Source organism: Mobula birostris, chromosome 24 (assembly GCF_030028105.1).
Source record: "Mobula birostris isolate sMobBir1 chromosome 24, sMobBir1.hap1, whole genome shotgun sequence".
NCBI classification, from domain to species: Eukaryota; Metazoa; Chordata; class Chondrichthyes; order Myliobatiformes; family Myliobatidae; genus Mobula; species Mobula birostris.
In genome coordinates, this window is record NC_092393.1 from 8,213,132 (window position 1) to 8,234,613 (window position 21,482).

The following is a 21,482-nucleotide window of genomic DNA, read 5'->3' on the forward strand; positions in this document are numbered from 1 at the left end:
ATGACCTGACTTTTTATATTATTGACTCTGTGGTTAAGAAGGCATACGGTGTATTGGCCTTCATTATCCGTGGGATTGAGTTTAGGAGCTGAGAGGTAATGTTACAGCTATATAGGACCCTGGTCAGACCCCACTTGGAGTACTGTGCTCAGTTCTAGTCACCTCACTACAGGAAGGATGTAGAAACCATAGAAAGGGTGCAGAGGAGATTTACAAGGATGTTGCCTGGATTGGGGAGCATGCCTTATGAGAACAGTTTGGGTGAACTCAGCCTTTTCTCCTTGGAGCGATGGAGGATGAGAGGTGACTAGATAGAGGTGTATAAGATGATGAGAGGCATTGATCGTGTGGATAGTCAGAGGCTTTTTCCCAGGGATGAAATGGCTGCCACGAGAGGGCACAGTTTTAAGGTGCTTGTAAGTAGGTACAGAAGAGATGTCAGGGGTAAGTTTTTTACACAGAGAGTGGTGAGTGCGTGGAATGGTGATGGAGGTGGATACAATAGGAGACTCCTGAACAGGTATATGGAGCTCAGAAAAACAGAGGGCTATGGGTAACCCTGGGTAATTTCTAAGGTAAGGACATGTTTGGCACAGCTTTGTGGGCTGAAGGGCCTGTATTGCGCTGTAGCTTTTCAATGTTTTCTATGATTCTATATTATGAAAAGGGGGTTGAAATAGACTTTAGCAGCTTTGGAATCGGATCTACACGGTACATTGTTGTATTTTTGCAGCAATTCCTATCATATAAAATCACTTCATAGAATCTTCTATAGTTTCTCTTAATACTGTAAGTATTATTTATAGTGTTTTATTAATTGTAGTACTGTTTAGCTTCAATTAACACTACAATAAAGTGTGTTCTGGGTTGTGCTGCCCTAAGCATCTTGGCTTCATCTACCTCGTCCAGGCTGGCTCAGACCCAACTACTGAGAATAGATATCAGTGTGGGTTATGTACTACTGCACATTTCAGCAGGCATAGCAAGATTAAATCATATTTTGTAGGTATAGATGGGACAACGTAGATTATGTTACTGTACCTGACAGGGGGTATGCCTACCAGAATGATACAGAAATGACTTTACTCTGTGAAGTAGGATCTAGTGCTTTTCCGGTGTATATGACGAATAAACTCTTCTCGGGCTTTTGGCTGGGTACAGGTATCGATTATAACTGACATTTTGATACCCAACTCTGCCTGACAAAGTCGTTTATAAGACCATAAGACAAAGGAGCAGAAGTCGGCCATTCGGCCTGTCGAGTCTGCTCCGCCATTTTATCATGAGCTGATCCATTCTCCCATTTAGTCCCACTCCTCGCCTTCTCACCATAACATTTGATGCCCTGGCTACTCAGATACCTATCAATCTCTGTCTTAAATACACCCAATGACTTGGCCTCCACTGCTGCCTGTGGCAACAAATTCCATAGATTCACCACCCTCTGACTAAAAAAATTTCTTCGTATTTCTGTTCTGAATGGGCGCCCTTCAATCCTTAAGTCATGCCCTCTCGTGCTGGACTCCCCCATCATGGGAAACAACTTTGCCACATCCACTCTGTCCATGCCTTTCAACATTCAAAATGTTTCTATGAGGTCTTCCCTCATTGTTCTGAACTCCAAGGAATACAGTCCAAGAGCAGACAAACGTTCCTCATATGTTAACCTTCTCATTCCCGGAATCATTCTAGTGAATCTTCTCAGTACCCTCTCCAATGTCAGCACATCCTTTCTTAAATAAGGAGACCAAAACTGCCCACAGTACTCCAAGTGAGGTCTCACCAGCGCCTTATAGAGCCTCAACATCACATCCCTGCTCCTATACTCTAATCCTCTAGAAATGAAGCCAACATTGCATTCACCTTCTTCACTACCGACTCAACCTGGAGGTTAACCTTAAGGGTATTCTGTACGGGGCTGATACCTGATAACTCGCTGGAAGCCCAAGAAGAGTTTAACTTTACTCTGCATTTACCTTTTCTCTTTAGCTCACCTGGGAGTACGTAATGAAGTACTTCACTCTGTACTTCACCTGCTTTGATTTTCATGGAAGACATTGTGAACATGATGGACTGAATGGCCTCATTCTATGATAATAAGAGTGCAGCTTCAACGAGACCCCAGAAGCTCAACACAAAGTGGTCTTCTTGACTGACTCCCATCCATCACTCTAACCATTAATTCGCCATCTTCAGTTACCATAGTTGCAGTGTGCATTAATACCACTTGCAGGAGTTTCTTTAACTGCATTTCCAAAGCTAGAGCAGAACAAGTCATGGAATTAGAATTGCCCAGCATAAAAACGGGCTATTCAGCCCGACATCCACACCAACCATTCAGATGTATTAACCCCATGCCTAGCCGTGGCCCTCTGTAACAAAGCCATCTAACTGTTCATCTTAACTGTTCTTATTTTGGCCCGTACCTAATCACCCCCAAGAAGATGATGATGACCTCTTTCCTTAGCCTCCGCTATCCTTTGCTAAAATACTTCCACAGTGCCTCTAAGCAGGGAACTGCAGAATCTGAACCCAGCGGTCAGTGAAGGACTAGCATACCATTCTATCTTCAAAGAACCCATCACCTGAGCCCTGCCATCTTTCACAGCTACCACTGGGCAGAGGTATGCCTGAAGTGGCAGACCACCAGATTCAAGAGTAGCTGCTTCCCTCCACCCATTCAGTCTTGCTGACAAAACCCCAATCATTACCTCAGTACAGCAACACTAGCATCACTTTCCATTACTTGGACTTTGGTCAGAAAATACCAGAGAAGCATAAGTTAACATGGGTGGGCAGGAATGGAGAGTCAAGGTTACAGTCAGATCAACGGTGATCTTACTAAGTGGCAGAGTGGGCTTCGGGAGTTAAGTGGCCATCTCCTACTCCTATTTCATGGAGTTTACAGTATATATTTGTAGAAGTGATTATCTGTTGTCAAAAATCTCCTGAAACTGCCACATTAACAGATTTGACTGATCATATCCACACTGGCCAAATAGTAGCTAAGATGTGGGGCTCAGATTGCAAAGGGAGCTGGAAAAGGCATGTAATAAAGGTAATGTCAGAATTGTAATGGGGGACTTCAATATGCAATGGGATTGGGAAAATCAAGTTGGAGACAGATTGCAAGAGAGTGAGTTTGTGAGGTGTATAAGATGATGAGAGGCATTGATCGTGTGGATAGTCAGAGGCTTTTTCCCAGGGCTGAAACGGCTAACATGAGAGGGCACAGTTTTAAGGTGCTTGGAAGTAGGTACAGAGGAGATGTCAGGGGTAAGATTTTATGCAGTGTGGTGAATGCATGGATTGGGCTGCTGGTGACGGTGGTGGAGGCAGATACGATAGGGTCTTTTAAGAGTACATGGAGCTTAGAAAAGTAGAGGGCTATGGGTAACCTTAGGTAATTTCTAAGTAAGTACAGGTTTGGCACAGCTTTGTGGACTGAAGGGCCTCTATTATGAGTAGGTTTTCTATGTTTCTATGAATGTCTACGAGATGGCCTTTTAGAACAACTCGTGCTTGAGAGCCTACTCAAGGAAAGCCTATCTTACATTGGATGTTGTGTAATAATCCAATCTTATTTTGAACTTAACATAAAGGAATCTTTAGGAGACAGTGAACATACTGCAGTTTGAGAGGGAGAAGCAGAAGTCACATGTATCAGTATCACAATGGAATAAAGGAAATTACAGAGGCATGAGAGAGGAGCTTGCCCAGGTGGACTGGAGGGGGATACTGGCAGGGGTGACAGCAGAGCAGAGATCGCTGAAGTTTCTGGTAATAGTTCACAAAACGCAGGATAAATATATCCCACAGAGGAAGAGTTCTCAAATGGCAGGGTTCGACAACCTTGGCTGACAAAGGAAGTTAAGGACTGCATAAAAGCCAAGGAAAGGGCATATAAGGTAGCAAAAGTTAGTGGGAAGTTAGATGATTTGGAAGCTTTTAAAATCCAACAAAAAGCAACTAAAAAAACTATAAGAAGAGAGAAGATGAAATATGAGGGCAAATTGGTCAATAATATAAAGCAGGATAGTCAAAGCTTTTTCAGTTATATAAAGAGTAAAAGGGAAGTGAGAGTTGATACAGGACCATTGGAAATGATGCTGGTGAGGTGGTAATAGGGGACAAAGAAATGGCAGATGAACTTAATGAATACTTTACAGCAGTCTTCACTGTGGAAGACATTAGCAGTGTGCCTGAGGTTCATGAGTGTCAGAGTGAGTTTCATTGCTATTACAAAGAAACAAGTGCTAGGTAAGGTCAAAGTTTCTTAGTTGGACAAGTCACCTGGACCAGGTGGACTACATCCCAGAATTCTGAGAGAGATAACGAATGCATTTATCATGATCTTTCAAGAATCTCTTGATTCTGGCATGGTCCTGGAGGACTGGAAATTTGCAAATGTCACGCTGCTGTTTAAGAAGGGAGGAAGGCATGTACTGACTTCCCTTTATCCGCCTCTCAGCGCCAGCATTCAGGGGTGTTTTCAACCCTAATCTGTGTAACCTTGCTGGAGTCCAATAAAAACTGTGTAGGATCTTAAACTGAATAAGGCGCACCCTCACGTCTCTTGACATTGTTTTGACATTTTTGCAAATTTTGTCCCACTCTTTTGTCTCAAAAGTCACACTCAGGTCTTTTTCCCATGCTCTTTTAAGACCCAAGAGAAATTAGTCCCCGGAGATTTGTGTTAAATCTGAATAATAAGTTGTGGCTTTGTGATCTTTACCATATGCAGCCAGTACAGAAGACAGAATCACAGCAACTTGTGGGGGTTGCTGTGTAGAACCAAAAGTTGTATGTAGCAAATGACACAGTTGAAGATATTTCCAAAAGTGTGACCCAGAGATATCGTACTGTTGGGTTAATTGATTAAAAGATTTTAAACTGTCACCATTATAAAGGTCTCCCAATTTAATACATAAGTATATTGGTGAAGTTTCGGGTATTCAACTCCCTTTGTGCCCCAGACTTTCTGTCTTGGGAGACACACTTGGGTTACTTGGGGATAAACACTCTCAAAATTGGATCCAGACAAGTGTGATGGTAGGAAGACAAATTATACTCAGAGGTTGGAGGAACTTGGGGGGAACCATCATTTCAGGAGTGGGCCACAGAAATAGCCAAGGTGGCAGCTTTTGAACGCACGTCTTACAAACAGTTTGATAGATTGGACATCTTTAGACAAAAATGGAGCAAATATTTAGGTTTCCTGGGGGGGGGGTAAATAGTGGTGAATGTGTGGTGAAGCATTTTGCTGAATGGCAGTCTTTTATGTTATTAGAGGTCTAAATAGACACACATGGTTATTATAGTGATATTTATTTCTGCCATGTTTGTTTTTATTTTATGGATATTTTATGTTTTGTAAGCTATGGTTCACATAATTTCAACACTGACTCAAGGGTTTGGGGAAAATTTTGTAAAAGAATTCAAAAAATTTAAATCATAAAAAAAAGAAGGGAGGGAGGCAAAAGAAAGGAAATTATAGGCCAGTTAGCCAACCTCAGTGGTTGGGAAGTGTTGGAGTCCATTATGAACGAGGAGATTTTTCTGGGTATTTGGAGATTGATGATAAAAAATGTCAAAGTCAGCATGGTTTCTGTAGAGGGAAATCTTGACTGACAAATCTATTAGAATTCCCCCGGGAGTGGGGATAAGATGGCGGCGCGACGACAGCGTGCGCGGCCACTTCAGTGATGAATATCTGTTATTTGTCAAGTAGGGGACCTTACACAATCCTGATTTGATGGAGACAGACGTGCGAGCACAGAGGAACATCTGGAAAACTTCTGAAATGACTGCTATGCTACCACTGCTTCTGTGTGGTAACCGGAATCTCCGGAGCTGAAGGCCCTGAAATCCTTGGCTTTGCATGTTTCAGCGGCCGGGGAGAGGTCGAAGGTGCTCGGCAGAGAATGGCGCTCAGGAGGCTGTATCAGAGAGGCTGCTCAGAAGCTCAGAGTTTTCGGACAGATGGATTCAGGATGGGCTGTGGTCAGCTGCTTCCAAGGTACCTGCAAGTTGATGGTGCCTGGAGGTTTATGGCAGGGAGTTTCTCCCTTTTGCCGCCTGCTATCGGGGACTCGGGAGTCGATCGATTCGGAACTTTGAGAACTTTTTTTTACTGTGCCTATGGTCTGTTCTTTATCAAATTATGGTATTGGTTTGCACTGCTGTAACTATATGTTATAATTATGTGGTTTTGTCAGTGTTAGTCTTTGGTCTGTCTTGTTTTCTGTGATATCACTCTGGAGAAACATTGTATCATTTCTTAATGCATGTATGCATTTCCAAATGACAATAAAAGAGGACTGAGTGTTCTCTCATAGTCTAATCTAATTCTTCGAGGAAGTAACAAGCAGGGTTGATAAGGGAGGGGCAGTGGATTTCATTTACTTGGGTTTTCAGAAGGCATTTGATAAGGTGCCACACATGAGGCTGCTTAACATGATAAAATCCTATGGTGTTACTGGAATGATACTGACATGGGTAGAGGAATGGCTGACGGGCAGGAGGCAGTGCGTGGGAATAAAGGGGGCCTTTTCTGGTTGGCTGCCAGTGACTAGTAGTGTTCCTTAGGGGTCAGTATTGAAACCGCTACGTTTCACACTGTCTATCAATGATTTAGATAATGGCACTGATGGCTTTGTGGCAGAGTTTGCAGATGTTGCGAAGATAGGTGGAGGGGTAGGTTGTGCTGAGGAAGCAATGCAGTTGCAGCAGGACAAGAAACAAATTGGAAGAATGGACAAAAAAAGTGACGGATGGAATATAGTGTTGGGAAATGCATAATAATGCATTTTGGTAAAAGGAACAATAGTGTGGACTATTATCCAAATGGGGAGAAAATTCAAACATCAGAGGTGCAGATGGACTTAGGAGTCCTCGTACAAGACTCCCGGAAAGTTAATTTACAGGTTGAGTCAGTGGTAAAGAAGGCAAACGCAATGTTGGCATTTATTTCAAGGGGTATAGAATATAAAAGCAAGGAGATAATGCTGAGGCTTTATAAGACACTAGTCAGGCCGCACTTGGAGTAATGTCAACAGTTTTGGGCCCCATATCTCAGAAAGGATGTGTTGTCATTGGAGAGAGTCCAGAGGAAGTTCATGAGGATGATTCTGGGAATGAAGGGGTTAACATATGAGGAGTGTTTGGAGCTTTTGGCCTGTACTCACTGGAATTTAGAAGAATGTGAGGGTATATTACAAGCAGAAGCTGATCATATCCTGATTGGTCAGGGTATCAAAGGATATGGCAAGAAGGCAGGTGTATAGGGTTGAGTGGGATCTAGGATCAGCCATGATGGAATGGCAGAGCAGACTCGATGGGCTGAATGGCCTAATTCTGCTCCTCTGTCTTATGGTCTTATAGCCAATCTATAAAGTCAAGATGGTACAACACAGAAACAAAATAGAGGTGACCAGGGTGATCTTCCTGAGCTAGTCTCAGTTTCCTGCATTTGTCCACCATCCATCTAAACCTTTCCTATCCATGCATCTGTCTATAAACACAAGAGATTCTGCAAATGCTGGAAATCTTGAGCAATGCACACAGAATGCTCGAGGAACTCAGCAAGTGAGGCGCGTCTATGGAGTGGAATAAACAGCCAAGGTTTCAGGCTGAGACCTTTCAACATGACCTGAAAGGTAGGAGACAGACACCAGAATAAGAAGTTTGGGAGAAGGGAAGGAGTACAAGCTTGGCAGGTGATAGCTGAGGAACAAAGTGGGTGGGAGAAGTTGGATTCATGAAGATAGAGGGACAGGTGGAAGAGATATAGGTCTGAAGAAGAAGGAATCTGATAGAAGAGAACAGTGGACCATGAAAGAAAGTGAAGAAGGAGCAAATGCCAGAGGGAGGTGAGGAAAAGAGCAGGGTGAGAGGGTAAACTGAGTGGCGAATGGAAAAAGAGAGAAGGACAGAGGGGAAAAATATTAAGGCATAGTAAGGGCTTGGAAATACATGGTTACTTCTTCAGCATCTCTGAATTAAAATCACAGAACTCCCAACAAACAGGTAGTACCTTCACCAAATAAACACAAAGAGAGATATTTCACCTCCCATTTCACAAGGAGAATTAAGTATTTGCTTTAAATGATAGCTTGTGTCACATCCCACAATTAATACAGTTCCACTAGTCTGTCTCAGCACCTCAGCCTCAGGCTTTCTTGAGACTTAGGTAACGTTGAATGCCATGAAGGTTCCTGGCAGCATCACTTCATCTCCAGGTCCTGGCTGGCTCCACTCCTGGCTGGTTGCTTGGTTGTTCTGCTCACTCATGTGAGATGCCTCAGTGGTCCCTGCCTCTGTGTGGACCATTTGAACAACGTGAACTTTATTGACAACCTTTTTCCTCAGCAAGCAGTTGAAAACTTTCTTGAAGCCCTTGCGGAAGTGTTTGGAGACCAGGGCGTAGACAATAGGGTTGAGGCAGGAGTTAGCATAGGACATGCAGTGTGACAAAAGTCTGAAAACATAGGTGGCTTGGTTGAGTGGGAAGTGGCCAAACCAGAAGCATAAAATAACCAAGTGGTGGGGAAGCCAACAAAGGCAGAAGAGAACAGCCACAATGATGATCATCTTGGTGACCTTGCGCTTGGCTTTCTTAGACTCGGACATGTTTTCTATGGGTTCTACAGACGTCCAGAGGTAGCGGATGGTCCTGGTGTATGCTAAGCTCAGGATCAGCACTGGAATGATGTACCCACAGAGGAAGGTAGCAATGTCCATAACTTTGCGACTGTGTTCGCCCCAGACTGGGAAGCAGAGAGTGAGGTCTCTGTAACGGATGACCTGGTAGTAGCTGAGGTAGGGACCTGCAAAGACAAGCGAGATCGCCCAGATGATGCAGATGGTGATCGTGGCATTTCGGGGAGTGCGCAGTTCACGGGATCTCAGTGGGTATCGAATCGCCAGGTACCTACAAGGCAGGGTAAGATTGGAAACCATCAGCTTAATCAGTCCACACAATGCATGCAATAGACCAGGGTGAAAGAGGTTTAAATTGGTCTTCGGTAACAGCACAATGCAAGTAACACTAAAGGCAGACCCTTCTCATGGCATTGCCCCTGATGGTCTCGTAGCGGAAACATCTACCAAGCATAGCAGAATGTGTGAAACACATTACTGATTGTGTATGACAAAATATCTGAGCAAAGGTGACTACAAGCTACAACTTGAGAGACCTGTATCCCTCCCAAGCTCCTACGTACACTTGTCAATCAGTATCTCTTCATTTCAACATCTCTTCCACCAGTTCAAAACAGTTACTGATATGTGGTATAATTGATTGTTCACTCGATGTATCTCTGGGTCTTGAAAACCCATTCCCCAAAGTATTTTGCTTCTCTCTGCCCCTGGAACCTTCTTCTGGCAAGCTGCGGTCAGTAGTTGGGGTGGAGGGAGGTAGCTTTTGCATGGTACTGGTGAAATCCTATTCCATCCAACTAGATATTCAGAAGAATAACCAATGGACGACCTGCATTTGCTAGCTAATCACCGGTTCCCTAGGTGAAAACTGCTGTCAAATCAAAGCACACATGCGTAGTGACGACCCTGTGATCACCGTCTCAGAGACAGATATTAGGCTGTCTTTAAAGAGAGTGAACCCTCGCAAGGCGGAAGGTCCCAATGGAGTACCTGGTAAGGCTCTGAAAACCGACAACCAACAAGCAGGAGTATTCAAGGACATTTTCAACCTCTCACTGTTACAGGCGGAATTTCCCACTTGCTTCAAAAAGGCAATAATTATACCAGTGCCTAAGAATAATAATGTGGGCTGCCTAATGACTATCGCCCGGTAGCACTCACATTGACAGTAATGAAATGCTTTGAGAGGTTGGTCATGACTAGACCGAACTCCTGCCTCAGCAAGGACCTGGACCCATGCAACTTGCCTATCACCACAATAGGTCAATGGCAGATGCAATCTCAATGGCTCTCCACATGACTTTAGACCATCTGGACAACACAAACACCTATGTCAGAATGCTGTCCATCAGCTATAGCTCAGCATTTAATACCATCATTCTCACAATCCTGATTGAGAAGTTGCAGAACCTGGGCCTCTGTACCTCCTTCTGCAATTGGATCCTTGACTTCCTAACCGGAAGACCACAATCTGTGTAGATTGGTGATAACATCTTCTCACTGATGATCAACACTGGCGCACCTCAGGGGTGTGTGCTTAGCCCACTGCTCTACTCTCTATATCCCCATGACTGTGTGGCTATGCATAGCTCAAATAGTATCTATAAATTTGCTGACAATACAACCATTGTTGGTAGAATCTCAGGTGGTGACGAGAGGGCGTACAGGAGTGAGATATGCCAACTAGTGGAGTGGTGCCGCAGCAACAACCTGGCACTCAACGTCAGTAAGACGAAAGAGCTGATTGTGGACTTCAGGAAAGGTAAGACGTAGGAACACATTCCAATCCTCATAGAGGGATCAGAAGTGGAGAGAGTGAGCAGCTTCAAGTTTCTGGGTGTCAAGATCTCTGAGGATCTAACCTGGTCCCAACATATTGATGTAGTTATAAAGAAGGCAAGACAGCAACTATACTTTATTGGGAGTTTAAAGAGATTTAGCATGTCAACAAATACACTCAAAAACTTCTATAGTTGTACCATGGAGAGCATTCTGACAGGCTGCATCACTGTTTGGTATGGAGGGGTTACTGCACAGGACCGAAAGAAGATGCAGAAGGTTGTAAATCTAGTCAGCTCCATCTTGGGCACTAGCCTACAAAGTACCCAGGACATCTTTAGGGAGCGGTGTCTCAGAAAGGCAGCATCCATTATTAAGGACGTCCAGCACCCAGGGCATGCCCTTTTCTCACTGTTACCATCAGGTAGGAGGTACAGAAGCCTGAAGGCACACACTCAGCGATTCAGGAACAGCTTCTTCCCCTCTGTCATCCGATTCCTAAATGGACTTTGAAGCTTCATTCACCACCTCACTTTTTTTAATTTACAGTATTTCTGTTTTTGCACTTTTTAAAATCTATTCAATATGCATAATTGATTTACTTGTTATTTATTATTATTTTTATTTTATTATTATATTTTTTCCTGCTAGATTATGTACTGCTGTTAACAAATGTCACGTCACATGCCAGTGATAATAAACCTGATTCTGATTCTGATTCTGATTATAAACTGGGAGCTTTTCTGGAATATTGGAGCCCAGCTGCTCAATTCTCACTTCCTATAACAACTCAGAAATCCTACAGACCTTCTGCAAATACATCTGCACCTAAAGACATCGATGAAATCTTTGTGGCGGAGGGGTGGGGAATGGTGGTAGAAAAACACAACCTAACCTGTCTGTCTCTCTCTCAAGCTATGAACTTCACTGGTTCAATGGCAAAAGTCACAGTGGGCCTGGTTGTCAGAATCTCAATCCCCTAGACGTGATTTGTAATCGGATGTAATTTTTAATTTGAAACCTTTTTATAATGGATCTACATCTAATATTTATAATACGCTGTTGGGAATAAGAAGTGTTCCTTTAGATAAAATTAAAAATCTTTGGGGACAAGATTTACAGACTTCAATTTCTGAGGAAACTTGGAATCAAATTTTTAAATTGGTTAACACTTCATCGTTGTGTGCCTACAATTTAAAGTGGTCCATAGGGCCCATATGACCAAGGATAAGTTGTCTTGCTTTTATTTGGATATATCTCTGTATTGTGATAAATGTAATAATGGAGAAGCTTCACTCATTCATATGTTTTGGACATGCCCGAGTCTTGGAAAATATTGGAAAGAAGTATTTCAAACTTTCTCGATACTTTTCAAAGTAAACTTTTCAAAGAATCCTTTGACCACTTTATTAGGTATTGTTGGAGGAAAGGATATTATTTTGGAGTTATCTGACTTACACATTTTGGCTTTTATTTCTCTTAAATTGGAAGCATTGGAAAGGGTACAGAGGATGCTGCCTAGTTTAGAGAGTATGGATTATGATCAGAGATTAAAGGAGCTAGGGCTTTACTCTTTGGAGAGAAGGAGGATGGGAGGTATACAAGATAATAAGAGGAATAGATAGAGTGGATAGCCAGCGCCTCTTCCCCAGGGCACCACTGCTCAATACAAGGGGACATGGCTTTAAGGTAAGGGGTGGGAAGTTCAAGGGGGATATTAGAGGAAGGTTTTTTACTCAGAGAGTGGCTGGTGCGTGGAATGCACTGCCTGAGTCAGTGGTGGAGGCAGATACACTAGTGAAGTTTAAGAGACTACTAGATAGGTATATGGAGTAATCTAAGTTGGGGGCTGATATGGGAGGCAGGGTTTGAGAGTCAGCACAACATTGTGGGCCGAAGGGCCTGTATTGTGCTGTACTATCCTATGTTCTATGTTATGGCCAGAAGGACGTCCTTGTTTAAATGGAAAAATGGGGCCCCTCCTATTCACGGTCAATGGTTACGTGATGTGATGTCATGTTTAAATTTAGAGAAGACTCGACATTCAATCTCTGAATCTAGCCAAGACTTTCAAACATTGCGGGGACCTTCTTTGAACTATTTTCAAAATCTTTGATTTGCTGTTGAAGCACAGATGATGACTAATATTTTTTTCCTGTTTTTCTTTACTAATCAGCTTCGGTCTTGGTAGTGGGGTAATTTTTTTTAATATAATAAAATTACTATATTTCAATGTTACGAATTAATTAATCTGTATGAATATTGGGTAAGGAGTCTTTATATGCGATTTAGTATAATGTATTCATATATATATTTTTCCTGTACTCTGTATTTTTATATGTAAAATTAATAAAAATATTGGAAAGAGAATCTCAATTCCAAGGAATTTACAACTGAAGCTATCTGATTACTAGGGATGTCCTTATGGAAATCCTCCCAGCTACCACCTCCTAGATTTCAGCTAACACTGAGATTTGTTCCTCCAGAAACCAGTCAGTAATGAATCTGCACAAAGCCGATCAGTGCAGATGCTCAATATCTAAAACAAAAATGCAAAATGGTGGGAACACTCAGCAGGTCAGATAGGGTCTGCGCAAAGAGACAGGTAAAGAATACCTTCTGATTTAAACCAATAATGAGGTTTCAGATTAGACAGTACTAACACTAAAACTCAGATTGAGACTGGTATTGACAACAAATTCAAAATGGGACTAGGGATGGATGTGAGTTTGGAATTGGGCTGTCCTGTTTGATATCTTGAGGTATCATAAAACCAGTGGATAATGATTGCTCACAAGATCCCAAGGATCCAAGAGACATAGCTGGAACACTTTTCAGGGTGTCCACACTGAGACCTAAGCTGCTTGCAGATCCAACATCAGACTCTCATCCTGGGCGCCACATTTGGCTGTGTGTGTGCTGACCATAACTCATTTGCCCCTGCACCCCCTCACATTCGGATGACCACCTCTCATCAAAGGTCACCCCATCGGTCTCCTACATTCCAAGCAATAAATTCCTAGCCTGCCCTTGTAACCATTCCTTATAATTATTCCCTCAGTCCTGGCAACATCCACATAGAACCTTTCTGCATTCTTTCCAGGTTAATGGCATCCTTCCTCTAACAGGGTGACCAAAACTGAACACGAAACTCCAAGTGCAGTCAGGAGTCTGTGCTTTGTTCAGGAGAAGCACTGAGACCAATGTTTACATTAGCAATTCACTCAAAAGTGAGCAAAAATGTAGAAAATATCAAATTTGAAAGGCTGGTCAACACTGAGTAAAAATGAAACAAAGCATTAATATGTTGAAAAATGGGTGTATAAATAGCATAAATTTTTCAAGTGAAAAGGAATGCCGTAAGTGGTCTGCAGGTAAGGTCGCAGCTGTGGAGAGAAAAACAGAGATGTTTGAGGTCAATTGTTTTTCATCAAAACTTTAGTGAAGGAAATTAGTTACAAATAAGTGTAAGCTGTCAGCTTTTGATTACAAAAAACAGAGTAAATAGAAATCTCTGTGCCGAATGAGACAGAGGAACAGGAAAACCTGAAAGTACAAATGCAACCATCACTAGAAGTTGCACAGAAAATAAATGTACGAACAATACGGTACAAAACAGCCTTCCTGCTGGTCAAGTGCGTAAGTGGTGAAATTATACTAGTGTGATGTATGAAAGAAGGAATGGGAGATTTGCTGATTTGATAGTGAGGAGGTGAGGAGGCTCCAGTGCAGTAGGAACACTGATGGGGATATTTCAGTCTGAGTGGCCTCTTTCTAACTAAACCTCACTCAACTCCAGTGAAAGCCAAAGTGCTGAACAAACATTTGGATAAAGTTTGCTTTACCCATTTCTAATATATGCATTCCAATTGATGGAATCATAAAAATGGAGGCACTGTGTCGCAATGAAATGGAAATACTCGAATCACGTTTCTCCCTCGTTGCTACTCTGTACAAACTAGACCCAACTTCAGGACCGCCCAGCCAACAACATCCGTTGCCTCTGAACAGCATGGCACTTGGCAGCTGGTGACGAGTTTAGCTTTAGAAACATGCCCGACACAGCGATGAACAAAATTCTATTCTCAGAAAAAAGCCATGAAGCGATATAGGAAATCTGGACCACTGCCCGGGGAAACGGCCTTGCAGTGTCAGGATGGAGTGATGTCGGCCTCACTACACTCACACTTATCCTAACGTCCCAAAGAGATTCACCCTGGTGAAGCCTGCTGCATTGTGTGTCTGTTGTTTGGACATTCCAAATTGTTTCCCAGCTCCTGTGTCTTTACTGCTGTATATTGGAGTTATCGAGAATTACACAGCCATAAACTACCGCCACCGGCCTGCCCACCCATACTAATCCAATTTGTCCACATCAGGACCATACCGGTCATTTAGGTGCCTGTTCGCAATGATAATACTCCAACCTCTAGAAAATCAGTGGCTGACAAAACTCTGTTAATCCAGGCTGGGGAAAACAGTCAGGTTGAGATGCGGGTTTATGTGTTTATATGCCAACACCGACATCCGACGTCCGGAGATGTGAAATTATCTCCGACTGCAATAATTTCTTCGTACAGTTTCCTTCGGAATGAACCACCGGACTAACGATTCGGGTGTTTTGGGAAACCTGATAAAGAACAGTTTTTTTGTGGTCACTCGGTTGCGGAAACATCCACCACAAATATCAGGGGTGTAGGAGGGAAGCGTGGGTCTTCTGGCGACAGGGGTAAAGCAGGGGAAGACGGAGACTCCGTTTATAACTCGTGGTCATTGCCAACACGAAGGCTGAACGAGGCGACCTGTGTGTCACTAATTCCGCCCATCCAGTGCTGGACTGGCAGTGTGAAGTCTTTGCGGAGAGGGAGCGGCCAGCAACGCGGTCAGATTGGTAAATGTGGTTCGGGGTAGCAGGGTGACTGTCTTCATTGAAGAAACCAGCCACACACACACAGACACATCACAGCTAGCGTTATGGACAATGTACTCAATCCCTGCCCCTTCTCAGGCATATCCAGGCTGTCCAGTGTCACCCCGCACATTTTGACCCACTACACATTTGAGAGTTACTTGGAGACGCGAGAGATTGCAGGTGCTGGGATCTGGAGCCACAAGCAAACATCTGGAAGAACTCATCGGGTCAGGCAGCATCTGTGGAGGGAAAGGAATGTCGGAACAACAGGTCGGGGGAAAACCCGTAGGGTAGATCTAGCCGTGGCTTCTCATCCAATAGTGAGACACACTCAACCTCTATACTTTCTTTCTCATAAGTTGCTGAATATATGGGCTGCTGAGAGCTCGGGCTCTCGCTTAAAGCAACCCCTTCCTGAGAAATACGCCGGAAAACTACTGAAGGATAGTGAATCAAGGGAGGAAATACGGAGGAGTGGTTTATATTAGAAAAGGGGAACAAGAAATGTAATGTTTTCAATTGTAATTCCGATGGAGTGACGCGCTTTTGGAGAGCCGGTCGATTTTTGGACAATTGCTGGACAGCCCCAAAGGCCGCGCAGGTGCGGCTCCTTCTATCACAGACCTGTTCCCGAGGAAGACGTGATTGACGCTATCTTCTATGGAGTTCTTGGGTGGATGATCGACTAACATGGAACCCACAGGCTATGCTCTGGATGGGACAGTTGCTTGATAGGACGGATGGGTAAGTAGTTTCGGAGATGGCGCTTTCGGGACCGGAGGATTACAGACGTCCATTGTCAGCTGGAACACCTCCGCTTTAAGCGGCCGTGGGCCAGGGATTTCTACAAATCCCTGGAACTGTACAAGGAGGTTTGAATCTCCCCATTATCCGCTTGTGTTTTCAAACTCTCATTGTCCTCCTGATAATATCTTCTAGTGGCAGAACTTGATAGAACGCCTGTTTCGGGAGTCTGCTGCTGGGCTAGAGAGCAGCGTGTCCTGTCCCACGGGGCCCACCCGTTGTAATTGGCGGGGATGTCAGTTACACCTTCCTTGGACGGGTGGGTACACCGTCTCCCCGTAACCAAGGACAGAACATTTAGATATCTATTTTGGATGCTTTCTATTTAATATAAAACACAAAACTGCTGGAACTCCTCGCAGATCAGGCAGCAGCCGCGGGAAGAGACACAGCTAAGGTTGAGATCGAAGGAAGGGAGACAGGGGAACGCGTTAAGCAGCAGGGACCGTTGGGTGAGGGATGTGACTCAGACAAGGTGACCGCGGGTCTGAAGCTGTCAACGAGGTTATCTGCCCACCAGAGAATGGGAGAGGCTTGAGAGAGGTAGATCAGCGTGTCAGGGGAAGTTACCATTTGAGGTCGGGGACTTTGAAGGCAGAAGCTCAGACATAAATCGTTCACTATTTCTCCCGCCACAGATGCTCGCTCACCTGCTGAAGGGTTTCGAGCGTTTTTTTTTCCTGACATCCAACATCTCCAGTTCTTTCTATATTTTGATTATTGCCATCTGCGCAAGAGGTGATTCTTACGCTCGGTCATTAGACTGTATAATGAGTCAACCTATACCGGGGGAAGCGATGACCACCACTCCCCCCCCCCCCCCGACTGTTATTAACCTCTGTTTACCACACCCTGCTATGTGGACATCCCGTGCAATACCACCATCATTTCTTATCTAGACGGGGTGAATGTGCACCCATTGCTGTACAATATTACGGTAATTCTTGCACTACCATCTTTTCAATGTGAACTTGTAAATCTTGAAATCTTGATTTTTTTAATCTTGTATATCTTATTTTTAAAGTAACTTTTTTATTCTTTCTTACTCTTATTCTTTTTCCTCCTCTAATAACTGTATATCAATTCACTTGTAATGCTACTGTGACACTGTAATTTCCTTTGGGATCAACAAAGCATCTATCTATCCGTCTGTCTAGCCCCAGCGCTGCTCCTGGTCTGAACTCGCTGTATAAACTGACCTGGACTCCCGGTTCAGAACAGTTTCCGCTCAGGGACAAGTACTGGGATAAAAGGCGAGGTAGAGTCGTGGGGAGTCAGGGACTCGAAAAATCCAGAGCAGTCACCCCCTCCCCATCCCGCGCTAAATCCACCACGTGCCTTCGGACTGGCCCCAAAGGATGCACAAACGCACAAAGCTCTCCAACTGGGGAAGTGAGCCGGAGCCTGACCCGGCAAAGCTGTCCCTCCGAGTTCGCCACCCTCCCCGCTCCGCCCGCCAGCTCACCTGTCCACGGAGACTGCGGCCAGAGTGAAGCTGCTGGCGTACACAGTCAGGTAGATGAAGAAGTGTACGGCTTTACACATGAGGGAGCCGAAGACCCAGGAGTCCAGTGTGTATATGGTGGCCTGGAAGGGCACGCAGCAGAGGATGAAGCAGAGATCGGCCAGAGCCAGGTTCAGTATAAACAGGTTAGTGGTGTTGCAGTTCATCTGGCCGTTCCGAAGCAGGACAGCTAGAACCAGGCTGTTGCCCAGCGTGCCGAGCAGGAAGATAAGGCAGAAGACACAGGGGACGATCACACTCTCGGGTCTCAGTTCCCAGCTCTGCGAGGAGTTCCATGTCTGGCTCCCGTTCATCTCCAGCACGACTGCACGCTGTCCTCGGGCCGCTCTAAAGTTCCGAGCCGGCTTTGCCACCCGTTGCCAAGGCGACCTGAACTCGCCTCTCCTCCCTGTCATGGGATGAAGTGGTCTGGATAAAGTTGGGAGACAGAACAGAGAGCACCCCGCTTCGCCGATTAGACCTTCAGAAGAAATGAGACGCTGTTCCCTGCGTAGTGATGGGACGTGGGAGGGGGAGCTGTGAATTTCTAAAAACACTTAAGTGACATTCCAAAGGGCTGGTCACTCTAGTCCCCACTGAGAGGGAGGTGATGAGTGCTACTGTCGTGGCGCTAGAGTTGCAATTATTCAGCACAGAAAGAACCCTCCAACACAATTCGTCCATGCCGTTTAAGCTGTCTAACAGAGCCAGTCCCGCTTATAATGAACAGACAGCTTTCAACATTGTATGCTCGATGAATAGAGATCTCCTTCTGCAAAACTCTGCGGACTCTGTTTCTTTTATCTGTACCCCTCCGCTTACTGTTTTATAATTTATTTTCTTGTGTGTTACCTGTGCCTATAATGCAAGATTTTATTTACTGGCCCTCAACCATCAGTCTCTTGGACAAAAGGGGGATAACCACACTCACTTGCCCATCCATTGAGATAGCTAATTGCTTCACTTTAAGAACTCTTCATTGTGTTATTTCATTTCTCTTCATTTATTGTTATTTATTTATATTTTCATTTGCAGTTTCTTTTCTTCTACATGCTGATGATCTTTCATTGATCCTGTTTTAGTTACCATTCTTTATGTAAGGGGTTTCTTCTTTTATGTTACTGCTAAGGCTAATAAAATAGCTTCTTCGTTATGTTAACTGCTGAGAAAGTGCTTCTCTCTCGCAGCCTGTTTGGGTTATAATTACTGATAAGAGAATTGTATTCATTTGCTAACCAATTGGGATAGATGTTATTCTTTCTTGTGTGTCTGTGAGCTATTGTTTTTCGCGGGCTTTGGGGCAGAAGGCGCGATGGGGACAGAGAGAGGAGACAGGGACGGGCGACGGGACGGACCCCGAGTGGGAGTCCGAGGCCCAGGGTCTTCGTTGAGGAGACGTAAACAGACTCGTGTGGAGCGTCTGGTCGACCACCGTGGTTGGTCCCAGGCGGTGGGTCGAGGAGGTCGGAGGGGATCGAATGGTGGAAAGCAGACTCCGTTAATTGAGCTCCAACTGTGTGCACGAAGTGGTTGAACTTTGTTAAGTTTGGCGCCTTTTACTTTCCTTTTATATTTTATCTTTATTAATTACGTAGTTGCATTAAGATCTATAAAGTGTAATAATTTAATCGCATATGGTATATTGCCTGTTATTTGGCATGGTGGGGTACATCAGACAGCATCCACACAAACTTGATTACCCAGTTTGGCGGGGCCGAAGGCTGCTCCCCCTAGACGAAAGCCCGCTGAGCGAGCCTGGGGCTTACTAGGGGGCTACATATAGTTTTGATGACTATGCCCACAGAAAAATGAATCTCAGGGTTGTTTGTGGTGACATTTCTGGGCTCTGATAATAAAAATTATTTTGAACTTTGAGCTTTTTGAACTTCATTTGTGGCCGTATCTCAGTTTACTTGCTCACTTGACAGTAAACTCGACTGGACTTGAATCTATCTTGGGACCGAGTTACAATAATTACAGCAACAGACAATCTGTTGGAGGTCGGCGAGCTGAGCAGCATTAGATCCTGAGTCCTCTCGCAGCCTGTTTGTTGCTCCGTATTCCAGCAGTGTAAGCTCTAAAGTTACGGTAATTGCGATCATTCTGTGATGAGAGCGATTCATTCACCACAAGGTTTGTAAAATTCTCCCGAACACGGAAATCGGACCATTGCTTCCCGAAACCATCCCCCATCTCCGGTCCGGGATGAGGCGTGCAGGTCCTTGCCCCGTCCGGGACATTCAGCGGTAAAACTCCTTGTCCATCAACCGAGCGAGGTATGGGCCAGCTCCTCGCAACTTTCAGCCACCCCTCACGACCCCCGGTCAATGGAGAAACCGCTGTGGGCACGGGGCAGGCTCCCGCAGAGACCCGCCGCCCCACCCCCTCCCCCTCCCGACCACTGGGGCCAAAGGCTGGAGGTGGTGCCGGGGGATAAGGGGCTACGGTGGGAAAGATGTGGCCACAGCGACGGCAGCGTGGGTACGTGACGCGAGAAGAAAGGGCTGGGTGCAGAGATCCGTGGCATAGAGAAGACATAAACAGACTACGATTTGTCCTGGCAAATTTGCAGTTAAGACGGTTAACGCTAAGATCTCGGAGCAGACTCCACGAGTGAAGAGACAGCTTACAGAAGAATCTAAATCCGCGCACCATCTACGGGAGCAACACCGTCGGCTGCCTGGGGATACCCGAGCGCAAACAACTAACAGGCTTCCAAGCAGAAAAACGGGCGTGCGCTGTGTGAAAAACCAGTCGGGCACAAAGAGCCCTGATCAAGGGTCTCGGCCTGACTGTACTCAGCCTGGCCTGCTGAGTTCCTCAAGCATTTGGTGTGTGTTGCGGGCACAAAGGGAGTGCGTTACTGTCTGACCTCCATCGTCGGCGCGCAGCTCGGTTGGGGACCAAGGTCAGCACGCTTCTGGAAGTTTCCAATAAAGTCATGGAGTTCATACACCTCACAGGAGTTATACATGACAGTGACAGTGAGCGGCAGTTTGGAGACTTGAGCAGCGCCCAATAGGAGATCGGAAGCCTGGGGAAGACACAGCTCGCAAGTTCGCCGATTCAGTGGAAATGGCAGCGACTCGCGGCAGTTTGGTGCTTTGAGTCGCAGCCAATCAACGGTCGGGATTGATTGACAAGAACAAATTGTAGTTGTACAGTTGTACAGGCCAGTGACGTTGTGGGGATGGAACTGGACTCTCTCACAGCGGTGTCTGAAAAGAGGATGCTGTCTAAGTTGCATGCCATCTTGGTCAATGTCTCCCATCCACTACATAATGTACTGGTTGGGCACAGGAGTACATTCAGCCAGAGACTCATTCCACCGAGATGCAGCACAGAGCGTCATAGGAAGTCATTCCTGCCTGTGGCCATCAAACTTTACAACTCCTCCCTTGGAGGGTCAGACACCCTGAGCCAATAGGCTGGTCCTGGACTTATTTCATAATTTACTGGCATAATTTACATATTACTACTTAACTATTTATGATTCCATTATTATTTATTATTTATGGTGCAACTGTAATGAAAACCAATTTTCCCCGGGATCAATAAAGTATGACTATGACTATGAAATTAAAGTAAGGCACAGGGACAAGTGGAGTGTCCATTGTCAGAGTGGTCACAGTTGGAGTGGGATTCTCAGGCTTCCATCAGAGAAGGCAAGACAAGCTGTTCGGTAGAATTTTTTTTCCTTCTTTATAGTTGCTCAGTTGAACAGTAGTGATGCCAGGCAGGATAGTGGAATGCTCCTCTTGTGGGATGTGGGAAGGCATGGGGACCTCCAGTGTCCCTGATGGCTACAACGGTGAGAAGTGC

At 44.8% G+C, this 21,482-nt stretch overlaps 1 protein-coding gene across 1 annotated transcript; it reads right to left on the reverse strand.

Annotated features, from left to right (window-relative positions):
• Positions 1-7,611: 7,611 nt before the first annotated feature.
• On the reverse strand, positions 7,612-18,160 carry LOC140187140 (galanin receptor 2a-like). Its single transcript, XM_072242124.1, has 2 exons — positions 17,622-18,160; positions 7,612-8,932 (listed from the first exon to the last, which is right to left on the reverse strand). The coding sequence occupies exons 1-2, from the start codon at positions 18,074-18,076 to the stop codon at positions 8,188-8,190; spliced, it is 1,200 nt and encodes a 399-aa protein (XP_072098225.1). The 5' UTR covers positions 18,077-18,160; the 3' UTR covers positions 7,612-8,187.
• Between the last annotated feature and the right edge of the window lie 3,322 nt (positions 18,161-21,482).